The sequence below is a fragment of the Oncorhynchus masou genome, chromosome 8 (assembly GCF_036934945.1).
Source record: "Oncorhynchus masou masou isolate Uvic2021 chromosome 8, UVic_Omas_1.1, whole genome shotgun sequence".
NCBI classification, from domain to species: domain Eukaryota; kingdom Metazoa; phylum Chordata; class Actinopteri; order Salmoniformes; family Salmonidae; genus Oncorhynchus; species Oncorhynchus masou.
In genome coordinates this window covers 14,713,423-14,737,183 of record NC_088219.1, presented here as the reverse complement: position 1 = coordinate 14,737,183, position 23,761 = coordinate 14,713,423, and the positions used below count along the sequence as shown (strand labels likewise).

The 23,761-nt window shown below is 41.7% G+C and overlaps 1 protein-coding gene across 1 annotated transcript; it reads left to right on the top strand.

The window, feature by feature from the left end:
- The first annotated feature begins 4,159 nt into the window (after positions 1-4,159).
- On the top strand, positions 4,160-14,056 carry LOC135544153 (RAS guanyl-releasing protein 2-like). The gene is made up of 16 exons (XM_064971565.1): positions 4,160-4,339; positions 4,793-5,111; positions 5,307-5,409; positions 5,523-5,579; positions 7,851-7,982; positions 8,194-8,344; positions 8,517-8,690; positions 10,521-10,637; positions 10,807-11,088; positions 11,180-11,260; positions 11,351-11,449; positions 11,533-11,648; positions 11,768-11,909; positions 12,616-12,652; positions 13,050-13,208; positions 13,994-14,056. The coding sequence occupies exons 2-16, from the start codon at positions 5,042-5,044 to the stop codon at positions 14,050-14,052; spliced, it is 1,779 nt and encodes a 592-aa protein (XP_064827637.1). The 5' UTR covers positions 4,160-4,339; positions 4,793-5,041; the 3' UTR covers positions 14,053-14,056.
- The last annotated feature ends 9,705 nt before the right edge of the window (positions 14,057-23,761 follow it).

The window sequence follows — 23,761 nt, the reverse complement described above, 5'->3', positions numbered from 1 at the left end:
TAACTGACTTGCCTAGTTAAATAAACATGACATGTTACATTACATTGTTTTATTTTTTTAAAGGTCCGGTAGAGGCACTGGCAGGGAATGGTAGGTCACATTACATATATGTGTTCGTCATTTAGCAGATGCTCTTATCCAAAGCGACGTACGGTTAGTGCATTCATCTTAAGACCGGCTTGATGAGACAACCACACTATCACAGTCGTAGTAAGTAATCCTTTAAAAACATTTTTTTTACATATATAAGACTACTTACAACAAAAAACATGATTGCATTTCTCAAATTGAAATTGCATTCCTTGTCATTGATAACATGAAAGAATGCAGTCCATGTTCTACTCCATTGACTTCCAGGAATCAAAACCATCTTTCCTTTGACATTGATCCCAGTGAAGACTGGGATGTAAACCAGCTACAATTAAATAGAATTATACAGAAAGAAAAATTATACAGAACATTGCATGTCCCTATACTATAGTTGTTATGCTCACATCAGTAGGGTAGGGTCATGGGTCATAGTAGGGTCATAGGAAATGACCCCTTGGCCTGGACAGATGGAACAGGAACCTAGAGCTTGGCAGCTTGTGCACAGTTACTGTCTGTTTGAGATAGCCTCTGAGTACAACAGCTCATCTGGAATTGCTGTATAATAAATGTGCAGTGGGCAGTCATATTTGACATACATTACATATGACATTATAAATACCTCACATGTGACTCGTAATGAGACTAAGCAATTAGCCTATTAAAATGTTAACCTGACTCCATAAAGATAATTAAAATATATAAGCAAGCATGAGGCAATGAGCTGACGTTGACTAGCAATAATTGGTCTGAGAATTGTCTATATGAAAGGCAGATATTTAATTAACATTGTACAATGAATTAATTCACATGCCAGGCATAAAGCTTAAGTTTCAAAGCATGAACAACCATTACAAAGCACACTTCTAGGCATATAGATCCTAAGGTTAACTTACAGGACAAAACATGAACAAAGAGATGGTTACTAGGCTAGAAGCCTAGAAGCCCAGGAAATTAGAATTGATAATCTAGCCTTCAAGGTGCAGGACTCCAACCCGGAAGCTTACAAGAAATCCCGCTATGCCCTGCGACAAGAAATCCCGCTATGCCCTGCGACGAACCATCAAACAGGCAAAGCGTCAATACAGGGCTAAGATTGAATCATACTACACCAGCTCCAACACTCGTCCAACACTTTGCCCCAGTGATGTACTGGGCTGTACGAACTACCCTCTGAAGTGCTTTGCGGTCGTAGGCCGAGCAATTGCCGTACCAGGCAGTGATGCAACCAATGCTCCCAATGTTGCGGCTGTAGAACCTTTTGAGGATCTCAGGCCCCATGCCAAATCTTTTTAGTTTCCTGAGGGGGAATAGGCTTTGTCGTGCCCTCTTCACAACTGTCTTGGTGTGCTTGGACCAATCTAGTTTGTTGTTGATGTGGACACCAAGGAATTTGAAGCTCTCAACCTGCTCCACTACAGCCCCGTCAATGAGAATGGGGACGTGCTCGGTGCTCCTTTTCCTGTAGTCCACAATCATCTCCTTAGTCTTGGTTACGTTGACGGATAGGTTGTTATTCTGGCACAACCCGGCCAGGTCTCTGACCTCCTCCCTATAGGCTGTCACGTCGTTGTCGGTAATCAGGCCGAGCACTGTTGTGTTGTCAGCAAACTTAATGATGGTGTTGGATTCGTGCCTGGCCATGCAGTCGTGGGTGAACAGGGAGTACAGGAGAGGACTGAGCACGCACCCCTGGGGAGCTTCAGTGTTGAGGATCAGCGTGGCAGATGTGTTGCTACCTACAATCACCACGTGGGGGCGGCCTGTCAGGAAGTCCAGGATCCAGTTGCAGAGGGAGGTGTTTAATCCCAGGATCCTTAGCTTGGTGATGAGCTTTGAGGGTACTATGGTGTTGAACGCTGAGCTGTAGTCAATGAATAGCATTCTCACATAGGTGTTCCTTTTCTCCAGGTAGTGTGGAGTGTTCCTCCACACTAGGTTTTCCTTTTCTCAAGGGCAGTGTGGAGTGCAATATAGATTGCATCATCTGTGGATCTGTTTGGGCTGTATGCAAATTGGAGTGGGTCAAGGGTTTCTGGGATAATGGTGTTGATGTGAGCCATGACCAGTCTTTTAAAGCACTTCATGGCTACCGACGTGAGTGCGACGGGTCTGTAGTCATTTAGGCAGGTTGCCTTTGTGTTCTTTGGCACAGGGACTATGGTGGTCTGCTTGAAGCATGTTAGTATTACAGACTCAATCAGGGACATGTTGAAAAAGTCAGTGAAGACACCTGCCAATTGGTCAGCACAGCACATGCCCGGAGCACACGTCCTGGTAATCCGTCTGGCCCTGCAGCCTTGTGTATGTTGACCTGTTTAAAGTTCTTACTCACGTCGGCGATGGAGAGCATGTTCACACAGTCGTCCGGAACAGCTGATGCTCTCATGCATGCCTCAGTGTTGCTTGCCTCGAAGCGAGCATAGAAGTGATTTAGCTCGTCTGGTAGGCTCGTGTCACGGGGCAGCTCGCGGCTGTGCTTCCCTTTGTAGTCTGTAATAGTTTTCAAGCTCTGCCACATCCGACGAGTGTTGGAGCTGGTGTAGTATGATTCAATCTTAGCCCTGTATTGACGCTTTGCCTGTTTGATGGTTCGTCGCAGGGCATAGCGGGATTTCTTGTAAGCTTCCGGGTTGGAGTCCCGCACCTTGAAAGAGGCAGCTCTACCCTTTAGCTCAGTGCAAATGTTGCCTGTAATCCATGGCTTCTGGTTGGGGTATGTACGTACAGTCACTGTGGGGACAACGTCCACAATGCACTTATTGATAAAGCCAGTGACTGGTGGTGTATTCCTCAATGTCATCGGAAGAATCCCGGAACATGTTCCAGTCTGTGATAGCAAAGCAGTCCTGTAATTTAGCATCTGCTTCATCTGACCATTTTTTTTATAGACCGAGTCACTGGTGCTTCCTGCTTTATTTTTTGCTTGTAAGCAGGAATCAGGAGGATAGAGTTGTGGTTGGATTTACCAAATGGAGGGCGATTGAGAGCTTTGTACGCGTCTCTGTGTGTGGAGAACAGGTTATCTAGAATTTTTTTCCCTCGGGTTGCTCATTTAACATATTGATATAGATATGGTAGAACTGATTTAAGTTTCCCTGCATTAAAGTCTCCGGCCACTAGGAGCGCCGCCTCTGGGTGAGTTGTTTCCTGTTTGCTTATTTCCTTATACAGCTGCTCAGTGAAATCCCTGAGCAGTTTCCTTCCTCTCCAGCAACTGAGTTAGGAAGGACGCCTGTATCTTTGTAGTGACTATGTGTACTTATACACCCTCCATAGTGTAATTAAAAGCTTCACCATGCTCAATGTCTGCTTTTTGAAATGTTTACCCATCTAACAATAGGTGCCCTTCTTTGCAAGGCATTGAAACACCTCCCTTGTTTTTGTGGTTGAATCTGTATTTGAAATTCACTGCTCAACTGAGGGACCTTACAGATAATTGTATGCGTGGGGTACAGAGATGAGGTAGTCATTCAAAAATCATGTTAAACTTATTATGTGACTTGTTAAATCCATTTTTACACCTGATCTTATTTAGGCTTTCAGTAACAAAGTGGTTGAATACCTATTGACTCAAGACATTTCAGCTTCACATTTGTAATTAATTTGTCAAAATTAATTACAAATGTAAAAAAAAAATGGTGTGTTGGCCAGTGACAAAGAAAAATCTAAATTTGATCAAGGGGTGTGAATACTTTCTGAAGGCACTGTATATGAAGTCAGGGATCTGCTACCTCAGAGCAACTGTGTGTGTGTGTGTGCGTGCGTGCGTGCGTGTAGAGCAAGATAGACAGACAGACATCTTTAAACTTTTTTTCTACAGTATATAATCCTCTGTCGTTGTGGATCATGTATTTGTTGCCTGGTGTGGCTTCTTTATGAATTTTAAATGGTCAAATAAAATATAATTTCCATTACAACATGTAAGTGCTTTGTTATTTCATCTGACTAAGTACCCTTAATAATGCTTTATTAAAATCACACCACCAAGAGCACTGCCTTGAGTGTGAAAGTGCATTTAATTTAGAAGGACTGGTTGACACTTTGGGGCACGTTCTGTAAAGAGGAAATGTGACCGCACTAAAATGCACAGCAAAAAGGAAACTGAGAGCAAAAGGCAACTGAAGGGATATATAACTGTCACTTAGTTTAAAAAACTGCTTGGAAGAAGCAATGGAGGGGTTCAGACACCTTTCGTAGTCTTGTGATTTTCCACATCTTATGACAATACTGCTCTGGTCAATTCAAGAGGGTAAGACCTTTTTTATTAGTATGATATAACATAGTTTGGTAGACTGGTAGTGGTGTCATTTCTTAATGACTCATGTACTGTATCTAATAAATTATTAAATTATAAAACCAGTCAGTGTTTTTAAACTCAATTTGCAAGTGCAAAACAGTGCAATCTCTAATTGTGTTTGAGATAACAGTTGACGTATTTGATATCTGGGAAATCAGCCACCAACACACTGTCTGATGGGTAATCGTTTGGCTGGGATAATCTTTTCCTTTCATCATTAATAATCACATAGATAGTGTATGTGGAGGGTGAATAAGTTTTGCCATATTGCAGGTTCTTGTGTCACAAAAATGTTTTGTTTGTATTATCATCAGTAAGCAAACAATTGAATACTGAATTGCTAAAGGCCAACTCTCAACTGGGTTTTGGGGGTTTTCATGACTATACCAATGTTCTTGTTTTAAGGTGGGGCAGGAAGCACACAAACTAAAAGCTTTCATAAAGAGGAAGAGACTTTCTTGGCTTGTTGACTGGAGCAGGGTAGCTGCCTGCCTGAGGACTAACAGACTCATCAGAGGACTCTGTTGGAAGGTTGTCCAACAGAATAGAGAACACAGCCATTCTTCTACATCCCAAACCTCATCACAGTCTCACTGTGTATGTGTCAACGGAGGAGAGAACAGAAAGGACTGTTGAGGAGAGAACCAGAGGAGGATGAAGTCTATCAAATTAGATCAGTCGGCTACAGTCGATGAGCTTACGGAGGCCTGCATCAAAGCATTTGGTCAGGATTACTCTCCTTTAGACTCTCTTCTGGTGTAGATAGTGGCAGACAGTACATGCTTAGATAACGTTTTCATTGTTGTTTGATTGTACAACTGCAGTAGTTGCCTATATATAAATTATTTACACAATATGTGGAAGCTTGCCTTGTACAGTGAAGCTCATCCATGTATCTCGGTATCTCCTCTCCTGGTAGATTATGAAGGCAGGCTGAATGATGAGTCTCTGGTCCGGATGTTTCTCATGATGCATCCATGGTACCTCTCCTCTGCTGACCTGGCCAAGAAACTCTCCAGCAAGTATCCTTTCAGATGAATGACACACTACTGCTCTCTAGTGATGGGCCTAAGGATTACTAGACCAGGTGTTTCAAATGCTTTTGGTGGAGTTTTGTTCCTTAACCACACAACAGGTCGCTGGAGGAAAACTGTCTGCCTGAACTCAGGTCACAAATCTGCCATCTTATCAAGTGAGTGAATACAGCATAGAAAATCATGGAGCCACCGAGGAAGAACTACTATAGGTCTTAGTTGTGAGATAGATTCTGTGCTTGTCTGTCAACATTAACACACTTTAGGTACAGTATATGATTTCCCTGTAAGCAATGTGGAGGCATATGATCTCCATGTAGACATATGATCTCCGTGTACAGTGGCAAGAAAAAGTATGTGAACCCTTTGGAAATATCTGGATTTCTGCATAAATTGGTCATAAAATTTGACCTGATCTTCATCTAGGTCACAACAATAGAGAAACACAGTCTGCTTAAACTAATAACACACAAACAATTATACGTTTTCATGTCTTTATTGAACACACCGTGTAAACATTCCCTCTGCAGGTTGGAAAAAGTATGTGATCCCATGGATCTAATAACTGGTTGACCCTCCTTTGACACCAAAAACCTCAAGCAAACGTTTTCTATAGTTGCGGATCAGAACTGCACAACAGTCAGGAGGAATTTTGGACCATTCCTCTTTACAAAACTGTTTCAGTTCAGCAATATTCCTGGGATGTCTGGTGTGAACTGCTCTCTTGAGGTCATGCCACAGCATCTCAATCGGGTTGAGGTCGGGACTCTGACTGGGCCACTCCAGAAGGCGTATTTTCTTCTGTTGAAGCCATTCTGTTGTTGATTTGCTTCTATGTTTTGGGTCGTTTTCCTTTGCATGACCCAACATCTGTTGAGCTTCAACTGGTGGACAGATAGCCTAAATTTCTCCTGCAAAATGTCTTTATAAACTTGGGAATTCATTTTTCCGTCGATGGTAGCAAACTGTCCAGGCCCTGAGGCAGGAAAGCAGCCCCGAATCACGATGCTCCCTCCACCACACTTTACAGTTGTGATGAGGTTTTGATGTTGGTGTGCTTTGCCTTTTTTCTCCACACACAGTGTTGTGTGTTCCTTTGAAACAACTCAATTGTAGTTTCATCTGTCCACAGAATATTTTGCCAGACACTCTAGGATTCTTCTTAACCTCATTGAGCATTTTGCGCTGTGCACTTGCAGTCATCTTTGCAGGATGGCCACTCCTAGGGAGAGTAGCAACAGTGCTGAACTTTCTCCATTTATAGACAATTTGTCTTACCATGGACTGATGAACATCAAGGCTTTTAGAGATACTTTTGTAACCCTTTCCAGGTTTATGCTAGTCAACAATTCTTAATCTTAGGTCTTCTGAGATCTCTTTTGTTCGCGGCATGGTTCACATCAGGCCATGCTTCCTGTGAATAGCAAACTCAAATTTTGTGTCTTTTTTATAGGGCAAGGCAGCTCGAACCAACATCTCAAATCTTGTCTCATACTCCATACTAGCTGACTCCTGACTCCAATTAGCTTTTGGAGAAGTCATTAGCCTAGAGGTTCACATACTTTGTCCAACCTACACTGTGAATGTTTACATTATGTATTCATTATAGACAAGAAAAATACAATCATTTGTTTGTTGTTAGTTTAAGGACACTATGTTTGTCCATCGTTGTGACTGAGATGAAGATCAGATCAAATTTATCCAGAAATCCAGGTAATTCTAAAGGGTTCACATACTTTTTCTTTCCACTTTAGGTATATGATCTCCATTTTTATTTACCTTTATTTTACTAGGCAAGTCAGTTAAGAACAAATTCTTATTTTCAATGACTGCCTAGGAACAGTGGGTTAACTGCCTGTTCAGGGCCAGAACGACAGATTTTGTACCTTGTCAGCTGAGGGATTTGAACTTGCAACCTTTCGGTTACTAGTTCAATGCTCTAACCACTAGGCTACACTGCCACCCCCATGTAGGTATATGATCTCCATGTAGGTATATGATCTCCATGTAGGTATATGATCGCCATGTAGGTATATGATCTCCATGTAGGTATATGATCTCCATGTAGGTATATGATCTCCATGTAGGTATATGATCTCCATGCAGGTATATGATCGCCATGTAGGTATATGATTTCCATGCAGGTATATGATCGCCATGTAGATATATGATCTCCATGCAGGTATATGATCGCCATGTAGATATATGATCTCCATGTAGGTATATGATCGTCATGTAGATATATGATCTCCATGCAGGTATATGATCGCCATGTAGGTATATGATCTCCATGCAGGTATATGATCGCCATGTAGGTATATGATTTCCATACTCTCTGGCTCCGAGACAGAAATGACAACACTAACTTCTCCTGTCCTACCCTTCTGTCCCTGTAAACCCCGCCTCTCCTCTCCATACTGCACCGTAAGGTACTGGATCAGCGAGTTCCCAGCAGAGTTTGACCTGAACCCAGAGCTGGCAGAGCCGATCAGAAGGCTGAAGGAGCAGCTGGCTCAGCAGGGAGAGGAGCACCAGAGCACACTCATCAACGTTGACAGTGTGTAAGTGCCCCCTGTCTTCAGCCAGGCAATCATACAAGCATTGTTGCAGCTAAGCAGCCAGGCAGGCATAGTCTCCTCCACAGTGACACAGTGACAGCTTAGCATTCAATGATACAGTAGAACGGTTTTCAGAGTGCATGAGTGCATATATATTCGGCCACTCTCGCAGTACTTCTACTGATAGTTGAGCTTCCTTTCTTATTTCCCCTAGGCCGTCATATGAGTGGAGTAGGCAGGTGAGCCAACCAGCTCAGTCTGATTTCAAGAAGAGGAAGACGTCTCTCCTCTTTGATCACCTGGACTCATCTGAACTAGCAGAGCACCTCACCTACATGGAGTATAAGTCCTTCTGTAGGATACTGGTGAGTGGGTGGCCAGCAGGTGGCTCTGTTTGCCAGCTTCGTTCTGAGTCTCACTCAGGTGACTTTGGTTTTGGCTGAATTATGCAGTAGTTGTTGTATTTGTGGTTTAAGTAAGATAGACTGTGTGTTTGCATATTGGACATTGTTTTTAAAATGGTCCCTTGCGCTCCAGTTCCAGGACTACCACAGCTTTGTGATGCATGGCTGCACAGTGGACAACCCCATCCTGGAGCGCTTCATCACCCTCTTCAACAGCGTGTCTCAGTGGATCCAGCTGATGGTGCTCAGCAAGCCCACCGCCCCCCAGAGGGCTGCAGTCATCTCCCACTTTATTAGGGTCGCACAGGTCAGTCAATCAAATCCCAGTCCCAAGTCAATGAATCAACTCCCAGTCCCAGGTCAACGAATCAACTCCCAGTCCCAGGTCAATGAATCAACTCCTAGTCCCAGTTTAATGAATCATCTCCCAGTCCCAGGTCAATGAATCAACTACCAGTCCCAGGTCAATGAATCAACTACCAGTCCCAGGTAAATGAATTAACTCCCAATCTCAGGTCAATGAATCAACTCCCAGTCTCAGGTCAATGAATCAACTCCCAGTCCCAGGTCAATGAATCAACTCCCATCCCCAGGTCAATTAGTCAACTCCAAGTCCCAGGTCAATAAATCACTCCCAGTCCCAGGTCAATGAATCAACTCCCATCCCCAGGTCAATTAGTCAACTCCAAGTCCCAGGTCAATAAATCACTCCCAGTCCCAGGTCAATGAATCAACTCCCAGGTCAGAAAAAGTCAACTTCCAAGTCACAAAGTGTCACCTCCCAAATCAGAAAGAGTAAGCTCCCAGCTCAGAAAGAGTCAACTACCAGGTCAGAAAATAATCACCAACCTGGTCTAAGAGCATTTCATATTATTCTGTATGTACTGTATATCCAAGACATTCCATTTAATATGATGTTACATTTTGTATGGTATGTATTAATGTGTTAGAATATGCTAGGAATTTGAAATATTTAGGATATGTTACGAATTCCAATTTGTTGTGGCTAATGTTAGCTAGGTGGCTAATGTTAACATTAGCTAACTAGCTAGCATTAGTTAGTTAGGCTAAGAGTTAAGGATAGGGGTTAAGGTTAAGGTTACAGGGTTAGGGGAAGGTTAGCTAAAGGCTTAAGTTTAGAGTTAAGGTTAGGGGAAGGGTTAGCTAACATGCTATGTAGTTGCAAAGTAGCTAAAAAGTTGTTGAAAAGTTGTTTATTAGCTGAAATGCTAAAGTTAACTGTGTTCTGTCTTATGTAACCATATCAAACATGACATATCATACTAATTTGAGTGTTTCCCGGATGTACCTTTGCTATCTTAATATGAGATCAGGCTGAACTACCTGGTCAGAAAAAGTCAGCTACCAGGTCAGAAAGAGTCCAGTCCCAGTTAACTGAGTCATCTCCCAAGTCAGTGTGAATAATCCCTCCGATAAAGAGAAGTCCATTAGTGCCACTGCTTCTCAGTGAATGGAATCCAAACTCCCTCTAGAAGTTGCTCTGTCTTGTGTTCCATGCTGTTTTTTGTTGGCTATTGTTGATTAATATAATATGAGAAATGAGATCAAGTTGAGACTCTGGACAAGGTGGATAAGGTATAATAAAAGACCATTTATTCAATGCGTAATGATGTCTGGCGAAGCGTGCGCACGGTTCCTTCGTCCAGCTCTTATGGAACTTTCGGAAAAAGAGGCCGAAACATGATATGCAGTCCCTTAAATACATTGAAATGACCGTAGGTAGATTCTGGTAGTCCTGGTTTCTGGTAGTTTGCTTGTAGGTGATAGACAGTCCCCTCCAGCCTGGTGTCCGTATCCCGTTGGTTCTTGACAGAGTTCTTTGTCTTTGGAGCCCATCCCGAAGGAGGTTGGGTGTCTGTGTTTTAGGAATTTCAGTATATATGTTCAGTATATGTGTTATCTCAATCAGCCACCCGTACAGGGTTGTACCAGTGCGATTAGTATCTACAGAAGAACAGGGGGAGGGTAGGGTTATGACACAGTGTGCAAGCCACAATTGCATGGTTAGGCCACAGGTAGACAACAGTCAGTAAATACGTTATTACATGCGTTTAATATGTTTATTACACTATGTTCGGGCTAAGATGGGTTATATTTGTGTATCTGGTCTCTGTAGAGGTTGTTACAGCTGCAGAACTTCAACACTCTGATGGCAGTAGTGGGAGGTCTCAGTAACAGCTCCATCTCACGCCTCAAAGACACACAGTCACACATCAGCACCGATGTGAGCAAGGTAAACAGTTTTGATCATAATTATTTTACTTTAGAAGAGTGAAAAACATTTGCTTACCAATTACAACTAAACATTTACATTTTGAATGTAGATTTACGTCAAAATGTGACCTATTATTTGGATCTAGCTATGTGATGTCCAACGTTATGTGACGTCCTTATTGCCTCAGGTGTTCAACAACCTGGTGGAGCTTGTGACATCCTGTGGGAACTATAGCCAGTACCGCCAGCGCTTCTCAGAGAGCACAGGCTTCCGTTTCCCCATCCTGGGTGTGCACCTCAAGGACCTGATTGCTGTGCACGTAGCCCTGCCCGACTGGAGTGACCGGGAGAAGACGCAGGTCAACCTGGCCAAGACCCAACAGCTGTATGCCATCCTCCAGGAGCTTGCGCTGATCCAGACCATGCCACCCAGCGTTGATGCCAACATGGACCTGCTCAACCTGCTCATGGTCTGGCCCTGTTGTCTGATATTGTACGACTTGGTAGATTTGTTTTACCTGTTGGCATTTGTTTGAACAGTTTGTGTTTGGGTCCTTTCAGGTGTCTCTGGACCAGTATCACTCAGAGGAAGAGATCTATCAGCTGTCCCTGCAGAGGGAGCCCCGCACAGCCAGGCCATTGGTGAGTGTATGTCAGGGACACAGACACAGAGCTTGTATGTAATCTAGAGGAAATATTAATTATTGTCAAATATTTATTTTGGTGTGCCAGTCTACCCCAAGCCCACCTATGATAGAAGAGTGGGCATCTTCAGTGAAGCCCAAAGCTGACCCCACCATCATCAGTAAACACATACAGAAGATGGTAGAGGTAGGCGGCTATACAACATATTTGAAATATGAAATGTAATTATAAAAGATGGCAATGAGAACTTACATTTGGTCCTTTTCCAGTCTGTGTTTAAGAATTTTGACACTGATGGAGATGGCTACGTCACTCAGGAGGAATTTGAGATCATTAGGACGAACTTCCCATACCTCTGCAAGTTTGACGACCTGGATAAGAATCAGTGAGTATGACAAGTCATAACTATTGATGGCCAACATTTCAACTATCTTTAGATCCACAAGTCACCCAGAGCCTCTTGCTATTACTGTAATATCAACCTTTGACCCCTCACCCTCTCAGGGACGGCAGAATCAGTCAGGAGGAGATGATCGACTACTTCACCAAGGCCAGCTCTTTACTGAACAGCAAGATGGGGTTCATCCACACATTTTCAGAGAAGACCTGCATGAAGCCTATGCTTTGCCATCACTGTAAAGGCATCGTAAGTACAATGACGCCTATGCTTCAACTGTGTACAACTCCATGTAAAAGCTATTAGAAACAAAATGTAAATAATCACAAGTAAATAAATATGAAACATTTAGGTATAAACCAATTATTATGAGGACCTGTATATACAAATGATGTTAAGGTACCCATATTATAGGAAGCACATATTGTGACCAGAATAGTGGATATTTTGGAATAAGGTATTTGGAGGACACCATTTTGGATGTGGAAAGATAATGGTTCTATTGGTGACATTGCTTAACAAAACAAAGAACTGACTTCCTGATCTCATTTCCTGATGGCTTCCACCCAAACACAGCAGTTCTGTTTCCTTTTTTCAAGTCTTTCGTTCTGTCTCTCACTCACGTTTAGTCTGTTATTCTGAGGACACTTCATTTAATTTCCTTTCATACTGTAGCCTATGGCCCCCACTTCAGGTCTGTTCTGTACGTATCATTTTGAACCGATCAAGCTGTCAGCAGTTCACTCTTGTTGACTCCTGAGAAAGCTGAAGTGACAGTTTCAAACAAGACTTAATTCACTGCTCACTGTTGACGACAAAGGCTTTGAAATGAATGCACGTGAAATTTGGATAGAAAGATTATTTAGCAATCAGTTTAATTTATAAAGTCACCATTAACCTGTGTTTTTTTTCTAATGCTAAATGTGATATGTAACAGATGTATTATATTTTTCAGATGTGGGGATTTTACAAACAAAGATACAAGTGTAAAGGTACACAAATACAATGATCTCCGTCGGGTATTCTACACCTATCGCACCCCACGCACAAAGTTGTGTAATGTTGACCAACATTTTATTGCTTATTTGCTTCTTTATATTTCAGGATTCAGTAATTTAACAGCTACTCTTGCTCAATGAGACAGATACTGATTAGTGTTCACAGTAAGAAGTTAAGCAGAATTCACCTTACCTCAAGCAAAACCTTTCCAAAACCTTTCCAAGACCTTTCCAAGTCACATTGCGTAGTTAAACACAAAGGCCATATTACAATGCCTATAAGAAGCCAAGGTTAGATATATAACAATGCAAAAGCAATGCCAGTACCAATGCTGTCTGTTTTCAGATGTAGGAGGTTCAACCCCATACTTACCACTCTTCTCTATTCTAGCCTGTGGGGTGAGCTGCCACAAAGATTGTCGCAGCCGCCTTGCTGTGGAGTGCCGCAAACGAACACAGAGCACCTGTCATGAATACCATTCTCCCCAACACTCCCGTTCCTTCAGTGTGCCTGCTATAGCTCAGCCGTTACACACTGTACAGCATACAGGTACAAGCTCACCGCCCAATTCAACTCTCCTTTCAGTAATGTTCAAATCTTTACCTGGATGTTTCAAACTTGCTGTAGTCTTGAAGCACAAGGACTGGTACAGTACTTTTTTAAGCTTTTTGCAATTAGGTTTGGTATATTTTGTCAATTTAGTGCATATTATCTCATGTCAGTAGCTGGAACAAATGAGCTTTTGCTCCTGTCCAATCTACTTGAAACATTGTCATGGTAATAAAGATGAATAGCTCACTCTCACATTAATATATTCTGATTCATAAGCCTATAAGCTTTTATACCGTAGATTAGGGGTCAGCAATAGGTGGCCCATGGGCCAAAATCAGTCCACGAGTGATTTGTTTTGGGGTCCCCACAGCATTTTTTGAATTCCCATTTTTTGGTCAGAAAAGACTCAAATCACCAGGAATTCAGCTCAATATTGTTTAATTTAGGAAATATGTTCAAGTATTCCCACGAATACAAAAAGAGACATGATCATATCTCAATGTCATCAAGGTATGAACTTATTGTTATTTTTAAATGCTATCTCTTTTTGGGCTTAGTTGTGGTCAATTTACAGTGTACAAATTATTATAATTACGATCCGTTCAGTGGCTGAATCTAGTTTTCTACCCGTAGACATCTTGGTATAACCATGCACAGATACATAGTTACCATAGTTACACGTGTGTATTTTTATTCAGTGCAAATGCTTTTGAACGCTGCTGTTCTCCAATATGGCTGATGTGGTGCCCTTAACACAGAGAGACTTTGTTCTCTCTCCCCAGTCATTACAGAGGAAGCTCCTGAATCCCTGGGGGATGAAGTGTTTGATGTCCACCTTTGAGGAGGTAAGAGGTGTAGGAGAATACAGGGTATATGTGTTGGAGAAATCCAAGTGCAAGAAATGGTCCTGGTCAGAATTGGACCATTATGCTCTGTCTGCAAGTGTTTTGGAGTGGTCTCTAAGCACATCCTGTTTAGGTTGCATTTCTATATCTTCCTTGAATTAATTTTGTAGTCTACTTACTAGTTCATTTTTATATCAGAATAAAGACCAACACTGAGGACAAACACAGCAATGACTGCCCATGTTCCAGGCAGCAACGGCACTCTGAAGATCTCAGTGTGATGGAAACGTTATGCTCCTGTTTGAAGATACAATGCATGTTAGGAACATTCCAATTTTCCAGTTTAAGAGCATTTTGAATCTGAGGAAGGATTTTTAAAATTCATCCTTCATCTGATTGATTCATCCTTCATCTGATAGATTGATCCTTTTCTAATGGATTCATCCTTGATTCATCCTTCAACATCATATTATTTGCTCACAGCTTTCACAGTAGGTAAACCTACAGTATATGCATATCCCTGTGTGTATTTGTATGTGGTTCATGACTGCAGAAGATTGCTTCTCCACTAGATGAGGCTGTTTGTGTGTGACAACACTGGATAGTGTAGGCTACCACTGCCTTTTTACGTTCCCTGTTTTTAGTGTTGCCCTGTTTGTGTGGTCTAGTTGAGTAGGAAAAATGTGGGAGTGGATTGTTAATGACAAGATCAATTGATGTTATTTCCTCAACTAGACAATCCTGTGGTACTATTTAAAAGACAGACATACTGTAATTATTTTAAAATATAAAATTATAAATATAGTAATATCATACTACAGAAACCACTCCACAGGTTTGTTCTACCTTTATACACATGGGCTTCAGTGACACTGTAAAATGGGAGAGCAGCACAAATACAGGCTACATTTTAAACTATCATTTTGAAATATATTCAAAACTGATCAAAAATTATGAATGTGGTGACATGTAAAAAATATTGTGATTTATCCTAAATAAATGTTATGCAGTTATCAACTCTGAAACCCAGTTTAAATGCCTTATTTCCACTTTCAAACAGATTCCCATTTAAAGCATTTTGTTGCAATGAACTTTTGTAGATAGTGTGAGAATAAAAGATATTGATCATGTTGGAGGCAGGTAATCAATCTGGTGGCATTGGGCCAGTACCCAAAAGGTAGCTGGTTCAAATCCCTGAAATGAATCGGTGAAAGCTCTTTTCATCTGCCCCGAATTGCTCCCGTAAATAACTCTGGATAATAGCGTCTGCAAAATGAAGTAAATGTTTAACACTTTGTGCTGTCCTTATCTGAACCACTCATTTTGCAAACTCACAGCCTTCAGGCGTTGATGACTCCTGCCAACTTAAACTGTGGTAGGCTACCTGGGTCCAGCTGAGGATTTGTCACCATAGTAACTCTACACCGGGTATCCTGTCGGCTGTTACTGGTCTGTGACAACTGAAGCCATCTCACAATGGCTAGTCCTGTTCCTATTGTGGTAACGTTCCCTATAGTGGAGAGTGGAGTTCGTTGAGCCAAAGGGTTAAGTTGAGCCACCCTTGTTTCTAGGAAACCATACTGTGATGATCCTCCTCATGTCCACTGTCACCTCATCTAAAGCTAGGCTTTAGTCTCAATAATCAAACATTGCAAACGGTTAATGATTTATAAGAAACACATTTATTAATTGTAATTGTGTGGTTAGCGATGCTATTTTGATTGATGATCATCTGTGAAAGAGAGAAGAAACTTGTGTTAGAGTTTATTGATGTGTGCTGTATGAACTGAACATGTTGTATTGTATTTAATGTATTGTGAATGTTAATTGATCATTGTGTCAGGTCTTCCTCCCATTGGCTGATGCATTGTGGGTATGTGTACTTAAATCATGTCTTTGTTTGTTGGCAAACTGCTGGGTTTTGGTTGAAGATTGTGTCATGACGTTGCCCTCTTTGGATACAGCAAGCCCCATCCCCCTCTTCATGTCTCCTACACCCAGGCTGCTGTGGTCAGAGAGAGGTCATAAATTCCTGGAGGAGATTATCTCCTCATGGCCACAGTATATAGAGAGAGTAGAGTTTTCATAGAAGAGATCGGTGAAGAATCCAGCTATGAACTGGTCCGTTTGGTACAATTTTGTGAAACTCATGGGAGACAATACGGCCACATTACAATAACGCTGTTTATATAAGAGCCTCAGATATGAGGTTTACATCTAATTGTTGTATTAGATGAATGAGTGAGGATGACACTGTTTGTAAAATTGTGTATTGTGAGTTTGGACTGTTTAATGAAGGAAACTCCAATTCCCTTTGGAGTTTAACTAAATCAGAGGACCGCCCATGAGCCCAGTTCGGGCCTGGCGTCATGAGACAGCTTTTTCTGCTCTTCTGAATATTACCCCCACTGTGAGAATTTCTCAACAGACCATGTTTCCCTCAATTTCGAGAGGACAAAGGTTGAGACCAGCTTACCTCGATAACGAGAGGGCCAAGGTTTGAGTAGATGGCTGAATCTTTTAACCATCCCAAGTGGTTAAACTCTTAGACTATCGATACCGACAGAATAAGAACAAGTCTTTGATATTAATTACTAGTCTGTAGCTAGGAATTCGGTATCATTGAACGCGAAGACCGACAACCGCCAAAACATCTATCCATAACGACATGAATGAATGTCACACTGAACTATCCATTCTAACCATGACAGAGATGGCGGACAAACTCTCCAACAGAAACAAACTTTTCAAAGATCCCGATGACACCCTGAGTGTCATGAGTCCGACCGAGGGTGGTTCCCTTTCCCAGGCGGGTGGCGCTCGGCGGTCGTCGTCACCGGCCTATTAGCTGCCACTGATTGTCTTTCCTGCCCCTCCTTGTATGTTTAGTGGTAGCACCTGTTTATGTTTAATTAGTTTGTCTTTATTAGACAGCCGGCCCGCCTGGTTGTTGTGCGGGATTATTTCAGGGTAACCTTCGGCTCTGTTGTAGAGGTATGTGTTAGTGCCTGGTCGTGATTTTTTCTGATGTACATTTTTGATTCCCTGTGTTTGGGAACGTAACTATTGTGTGCACCCTGAACTCTCTGTCTCCTGCATTTGACACCACACCCACAACACCCGGAGCATTACACTGAGCGTAAATATATACAGTGCCTTGCGAAAGTATTCGGCCCCCTTGAACTTTGCGACCTTTTGCCACATTTCAGGCTTCAAACATAAAGATATAAAACTGTATTTTTTTGTGAAGAATCAACAACAAGTGGGACACAATCATGAAGTGGAACGACATTTATTGGATATTTCAAACTTTTTTAACAAATCAAAAACTGAAAAATTGGGCGTGCAAAATTATTCAGCCCCTTTACTTTCAGTGCAGCAAACTCTCTCCAGAAGTTCAGTGAGGATCTCTGAATGATCCAATGTTGACCGAAATGACTAATGATGATAAATACAATCCACCTGTGTGTAATCAAGTCTCCGTATAAATGCACCTGCACTGTGATAGTCTCAGAGGTCCGTTAAAAGCGCAGAGAGCATCATGAAGAACAAGGAACACACCAGGCAGGTCCGAGATACTGTTGTGAAGAAGTTTAAAGCCGGATTTGGATACAAAAATATTTCCCAAGCTTTAAACATCCCAAGGAGCACTGTGCAAGCGATAATATTGAAATGGAAGGAGTATCAGACCACTGCAAATCTACCAAGACCTGGCCGTCCCTCTAAACTTTCAGCTCATACAAGGAGAAGACTGATCAGAGATGCAGCCAAGAGGCCCATGATCACTCTGGATGAACTGCAGAGATCTACAGCTGAGGTGGGAGACTCTGTCCATAGGACAACAATCAGTCGTATATTGCACAAATCTGGCCTTTATGGAAGAGTGGCAAGAAGAAAGCCATTTCTTAAAGATATCCATAAAAAGTGTCGTTTAACGTTTGCCACAAGCCACCTGGGAGACACACCAAACATGTGGAAGAAGGTGCTCTGGTCAGATGAAACCAAAATTGAACTTTTTGGCAACAATGCAAAACGTTATGTTTGGCGTAAAAGCAACACAGCTCATCACCCTGAACACACCATACCCACTGTCAAACATGATGGTGGCAGCATCATGGTTTGGGCCTGCTTTTCTTCAGCAGGGACAGGGAAGATGGTTAAAATTGATGGGAACATGGATGGAGCCAAATACAGGACCATTCTGGAAGAAAACCTGATGGAGTCTGCAAAAGACCTAAGACTGGGACGGAGATTTGTCTTCCAACAAGACAATGATCCAAAACATAAAGCAAAATCTACAATGGAATGGTTCAAAAATAAACATATCCAGGTGTTAGAATGGCCAAGTCAAAGTCCAGACCTGAATCCAATCGAGAATCTGTGGAAAGAACTGAAAACTGCTGTTCACAAATGCTCTCCATCCAACCTCACTGAGCTCGAGCTGTTTTGCAAGGAGGAATGTGAAAAAATTTCAGTCTCTCGATGTGCAAAACTGATAGAGACATACCCCAAGCGACTTACAGCTGTAATCGCAGCAAAAGGTGGCGCTACAAAGTGTTAACTTAAGGGGGCTGAATAATTTTGCAAGCCCAATTTTTCAGTTTTTGATTTGTTAAAAAAGTTTGAAATATCCAATAAATGTCGTTCCACTTCATGATTGTGTCCCACTTGTTGTTGATTCTTCACAAAAAAATACAGTTTTATATTTTTATGTTTGAAGCCTGAAATGTGGCAAAAGGTCGCAAAGTTCAAGGGGGCCGAATACTTTCGCAAGGCACTGTATATACTGATTGCAATTGTTCCCGAATGAGTGAGCGTTCATGTGCAAAGGATTAGCATTTCAATTGTTAAAATTATCAACTGTGTGTTGTCTTATCTCAGTCGACACCCAACTTCTCTTTTGTACACCAAGACGCGATGCTGGTTTATCCCACTAGGGAAACTCTTATCATCTCCTTGTAACTATCTACTGCTTGTTATGTATTTCTGTGAATTACTTAGTTAGTAAATAAATGATTTAAGACAATTGATGTATGGATGACTCATAGTGAAGACTGGGTTTGTGCAGATAACCAACAATTTACAACGTTTGGAATGAGACTAACATGAGGTAAAATAAAGATTAAGTCATTAATCAGAAGACTAATTGATCAGATATTAAAATATCTGAAAATGTATATTAGGAAAATTATAACTTTGTAATCTGAATATTTTCCTTTCTGCCCCGACTTCCTAGTTAATTCCATTTGCCTGATTAGTTAATCACGAAATGCTAATCATGGAGAATCTTTGATAAAAACTAAAAGTCTTCAGGTAATGATAGTAAGGACACGGCAAGTGCAATTCGTGTATATCCTCTTATTGCCATGACCAATTTGTTGTTTTGTAAATACTTGTACAGATTTCGGTGGCTATTTATCTTCATTCATGTTTGCTAATAAAAGTTTGGATTTGATGAGTCAGATCCAGACACATACTTTGCTTTATTTGAGCGCATTGCAGAAGCGAGAGCTTAGTCAGATTTAGACATGACTATGTTGTTGCAATGTATACTTACAGGTAAAGTACGAGAGGCTTTTGCAGCACTGAGTGTAGCTGACAGTAAAGTTTTTGCTAAAGTTAAATCAGCAGTTCTGAAGGTCTACGAGCTTGTGCCAGAGGCATATCGGCAACGTTTTCGTTACAGGAAAAAGTTAGATTCACAAACCTATTCTGAGTTTGTTCGTGATTTGACTTCTGCATTTAATCGTTGGTGTACAGCTTCTGAAGTTAGTACTTTTGAGGGTCTGTCTAATTTGATTGTGTTAGAACAGTTCAAAAAATCTGTGTCTGACCAGGTTGCTACATAGATGAATGAACATAAAGTTAAGTCTCCAAGTGATCCTTGCAGATGAGTAAAGGCCATTTTGAGTCAAACAGTGACATGTACCATGAAAGTAACTTTTCTCCTAGGAATAGTAGGTCACCTTTGTTTTGGAGCTTCTTTCCAAAGGCCTCAGCAAAGCATTTTCATCGTTAGCCTCACTGTTCCAATCCTACCACTGGATCAACCTCAAACATACACACAATTAAAAATTGGATCAAAGATCTAGGAAGAGTGTGGTCATTTCATGGAGTCTGAAGGAAGAAACCACTTGGAAAAAGTGGTAAGTTAGATCCAAAAATGGATTTTCACCAAGTCAAATGAATGTGTTCTGGTTTCCTGTTGCTTGTATCTAAACCAAAGTATATCATTTTGATATGATTAAAGACAAAGAAAGGGATTGTGATTGGGAAATAAAGACATGTTTTTAAAAAGGTAGTAGTAATATTTTATTCAGTGCAGAGGTTTGGAGCTGGCTTAACTTACCCTGTCCCGTGTCTCAACTTACCCCTATATTTCCCTTGACGGAGTGATGCTGAATGTGGAAAAATAGGCCACAACTTTCCCTCCCACTCTCCCCTACTGAAACAAGGTTATTACTGAGGGAGATTTCAACCCATATGACCTTGTCACACTGCATTAACAGTTTTGTGGAACAGATGGAGGGAGCTGGACTGTAGTGGCTCCGAGGCCAGTTATCATGTGTGTAGCATCTACATGCATGAAGGCCAGACTATGTTGCATGTGAAATAGGCTACATAACATGAAACATTAAAAAAGGAACAATGAAAAGGTTTGGTGAAGTTATATTCAAAATGCTCATGCTGAAAGTTGCCACCTTCATAACAGCTTGAGTTAATCAATACATTTGGTGGTTACAGTAATGCTCTCAAAATGTTCCAATGCTGTGCCTATATTTGATCAGATAATAGGGAGATACAGCTTGAACCCATTAACGGTGTGATTGTCCTCCATGGCAACGCACATGTAAGTTTCATTGGGAGTGCAAATGATTGGTCAACTGCTGCTGACCGCGCCCTCAACCATATACGGAACAATCAGCACCGGTGAGTACGGGGCTTGATGCTGCTACCTTCAGTGCGGCGTAGGAAGACAACAATTGTCTAATGCGGGGATGCAGGTGGATCGGCTGGGCTCATAACGGCATGTGCGTCTGAAGTCTGTCCTTCCGGAAGACGAAGAAGTCTGCAGCATATCACCTCCATGTAAATATTCAAAAGACCGCAGGAATTCTGCCCCGAACGTTGTCTTTCTATCGGGTGTTGGAGCACACAATAATGCCCAGGTGAGACCACTGCACATTTCTCTGGGGAATGACTTCGAAAATAAACATTGACATATTGTTCCATGTGTTTCAGTAAATATTGTATCTGTAGACTTTGAACCGTGGTTTGATTTTGCAGGACGGATTTCTGTCGCTATCATCAGACCTGTGATTGTCTGCACTAGCCTACAAATATCCTGCTTTCCAATCATTAAATAATCATTGTCTGTCGTCAAGTAATAGGACATGCGTTATATTTATGCTATAAATGAGGCTTCTCGGAGTCATTCCGTTTCTTTATGTATTGACTGGCTTAGAGCAGCATCAATTGAGGGGAGAGGACAGTCAAACTCATAGACATAAATATATATATCTATGAGAGCATAAAGTCGCTTTATTGCATGCGGGTAGTAGTGGCTTGGCAAGCTTGCCCGCAGATTTAGCTTGTTTGCTGGCTCACATCGCGCAATGGTGAATAGTGTGAATTTGACGTTATTACGTGTAGTAGCCTATAAGCAGATGTAGGCAACTGGCCAGTTTTACATTTGGCGAAACTATTGTCAAGGTGGTGCTCTGTGTTTTAGGTGATGCACAGTCCCTCCAATAATGTAGAGTATAATCATGACCATTTTTGTCATTTCATCGCATTTGTTTCCTCTGGAATGAAGTAAGCTTCTGATCCAGACATTGGTGAGACTTTATCACACACACACCTGGGAGCATCTCCCTGTCTGTGAGAAGTAACTGAACTTAAACACATAAGGCCACTCCAGGCCTCTGGTGGTGTATCTTCTCAGCTCCCCATTAAGGGTAACACACCATCGGCACCTTACTGTCAGTCGGTAGAGGTGTCCTAGTGTGATGCGCTTTATTACCAACTGTCCACAGCTCGCTCTCTCTCAATTCAAAGGGCTTTATTGGCATGGGAAACATATGTTTACATTGCCAATGCAAGTGAACTAGATCATAAACAAAAGTGAAATAAACAATATCTTTCACTCTTTTATTTTTTTTTTCACATGATGTAGAATCATCACACCTGCACCTGACACCCCAGTGGTCAAACTGATCCAGCAACAGGGCCTCACTCACTCAGACTTGGAACTGCAGCGCGCTGACCGATTAGCCTCCAAGGGTGATCAAGCAGACTGATTACATGTGATGTTTAAATAGCTTACAGATAGGATTTGTTTGATTTGTGTCTTTCTGGACCATCTGATTAGTGGTCAAACGTAGCCTACAGCTATCTGATAATCAGCCCAGTTCAAACAGAGTAAAGAGGTAGCCTATTGGATACAGAGGAAGCTTCTTATTTCCACAATTACATATTTTTGTTTGTGTTGATCCTTTTTTTTAGCCATTTATCACTTGAGATAAAAAAAATATCTCTTTTTAGGAGAGAGGCCTGACCAGAAAGGCAGCTTGAGTATAAAAACAATACAACAATCCCATAATCTGGATGTGCCATACAACTCCATATAGAGCATGTGAGGAGGTGGCTCTGGAAGGACCAGGATGACTGTTGGATTCCTTCCCCCATGTTCCTTCTCTTTCTCACAGTGCCACTAATGTCTTCTCACCCAGTGCTAGTGTTTTAATTGCCGTGAGAAGGGAGCAAATTAACGGTGTAGACGTGACAGAGATTACCTTGTTGATTGCCACTGGCCATTAGACCATTACATGTTAATGTAAATGAGTTATCAGTGAAGGGATTGCAGGTAGCCTAGCGTTTAGGAGCGTTGGGCCAGTAACCGAAAGGTTTCTGGTTTGAATCCCCCGATAAGAGCAACTGCTAAATTATTCATGTGAATGTATGATGGAGCGGGTGGAAAGACTGGTCTCTCTTTCGGTTGCCATACGGTGAATCCAAACAATAGTAAAACACACTGATTTCTTTGTTCAATGAATCTCTATCTAGAAGCAAATGAGAGGACTGCTGCCTTGCTCAGTGAGATGGTATCTAATTTCAGCACCACACTTGTGGACAGCACCCCTGTGCCTTATGTCCCAGCCTTTGAACAAAGCTTATTTCTAAGCAACAGTTTGTATGTGGGAAGCTGCTGGATGTCTTTGCTTTACCACCCTAAGGATGTTACTGCAGTGAACATTGCGCCGTCTGTTGTCCTAAGAAACACGGTTGCTTCATGCTCCAGATCTGTGATGCATTAGAGCTGATGTTATTTTCTCTGTCACATCACAGTCGACAGAGTGGTGCCCTCATCCCTCTGGAGCTGTTTCTGATGTATTCATAATGAGGAAAACTCAGCCCGTTGAGGGATAAAATAAATATATATATTTACGCAATTTGTTTTAAAAAAAATGAAAGCTACTGGATAGCCTTTTTCATCATGTAATTGTAATAATTTAATAATTGTATTATTTCAATGACAGCTGTGGAGACGTAACTAATGCAGCAGTATTTGGTTTGTAAGTAGATTTGATTCTCTTCAGAAATGTTTCAGTCAAAGCATATCAGTCAATATGCATTGAAGGAGACAGGGAGTAGTGCTTGAGGTAATGATGAGCCCAATTGGAGATGACGTGCGTGTGGCGTGTG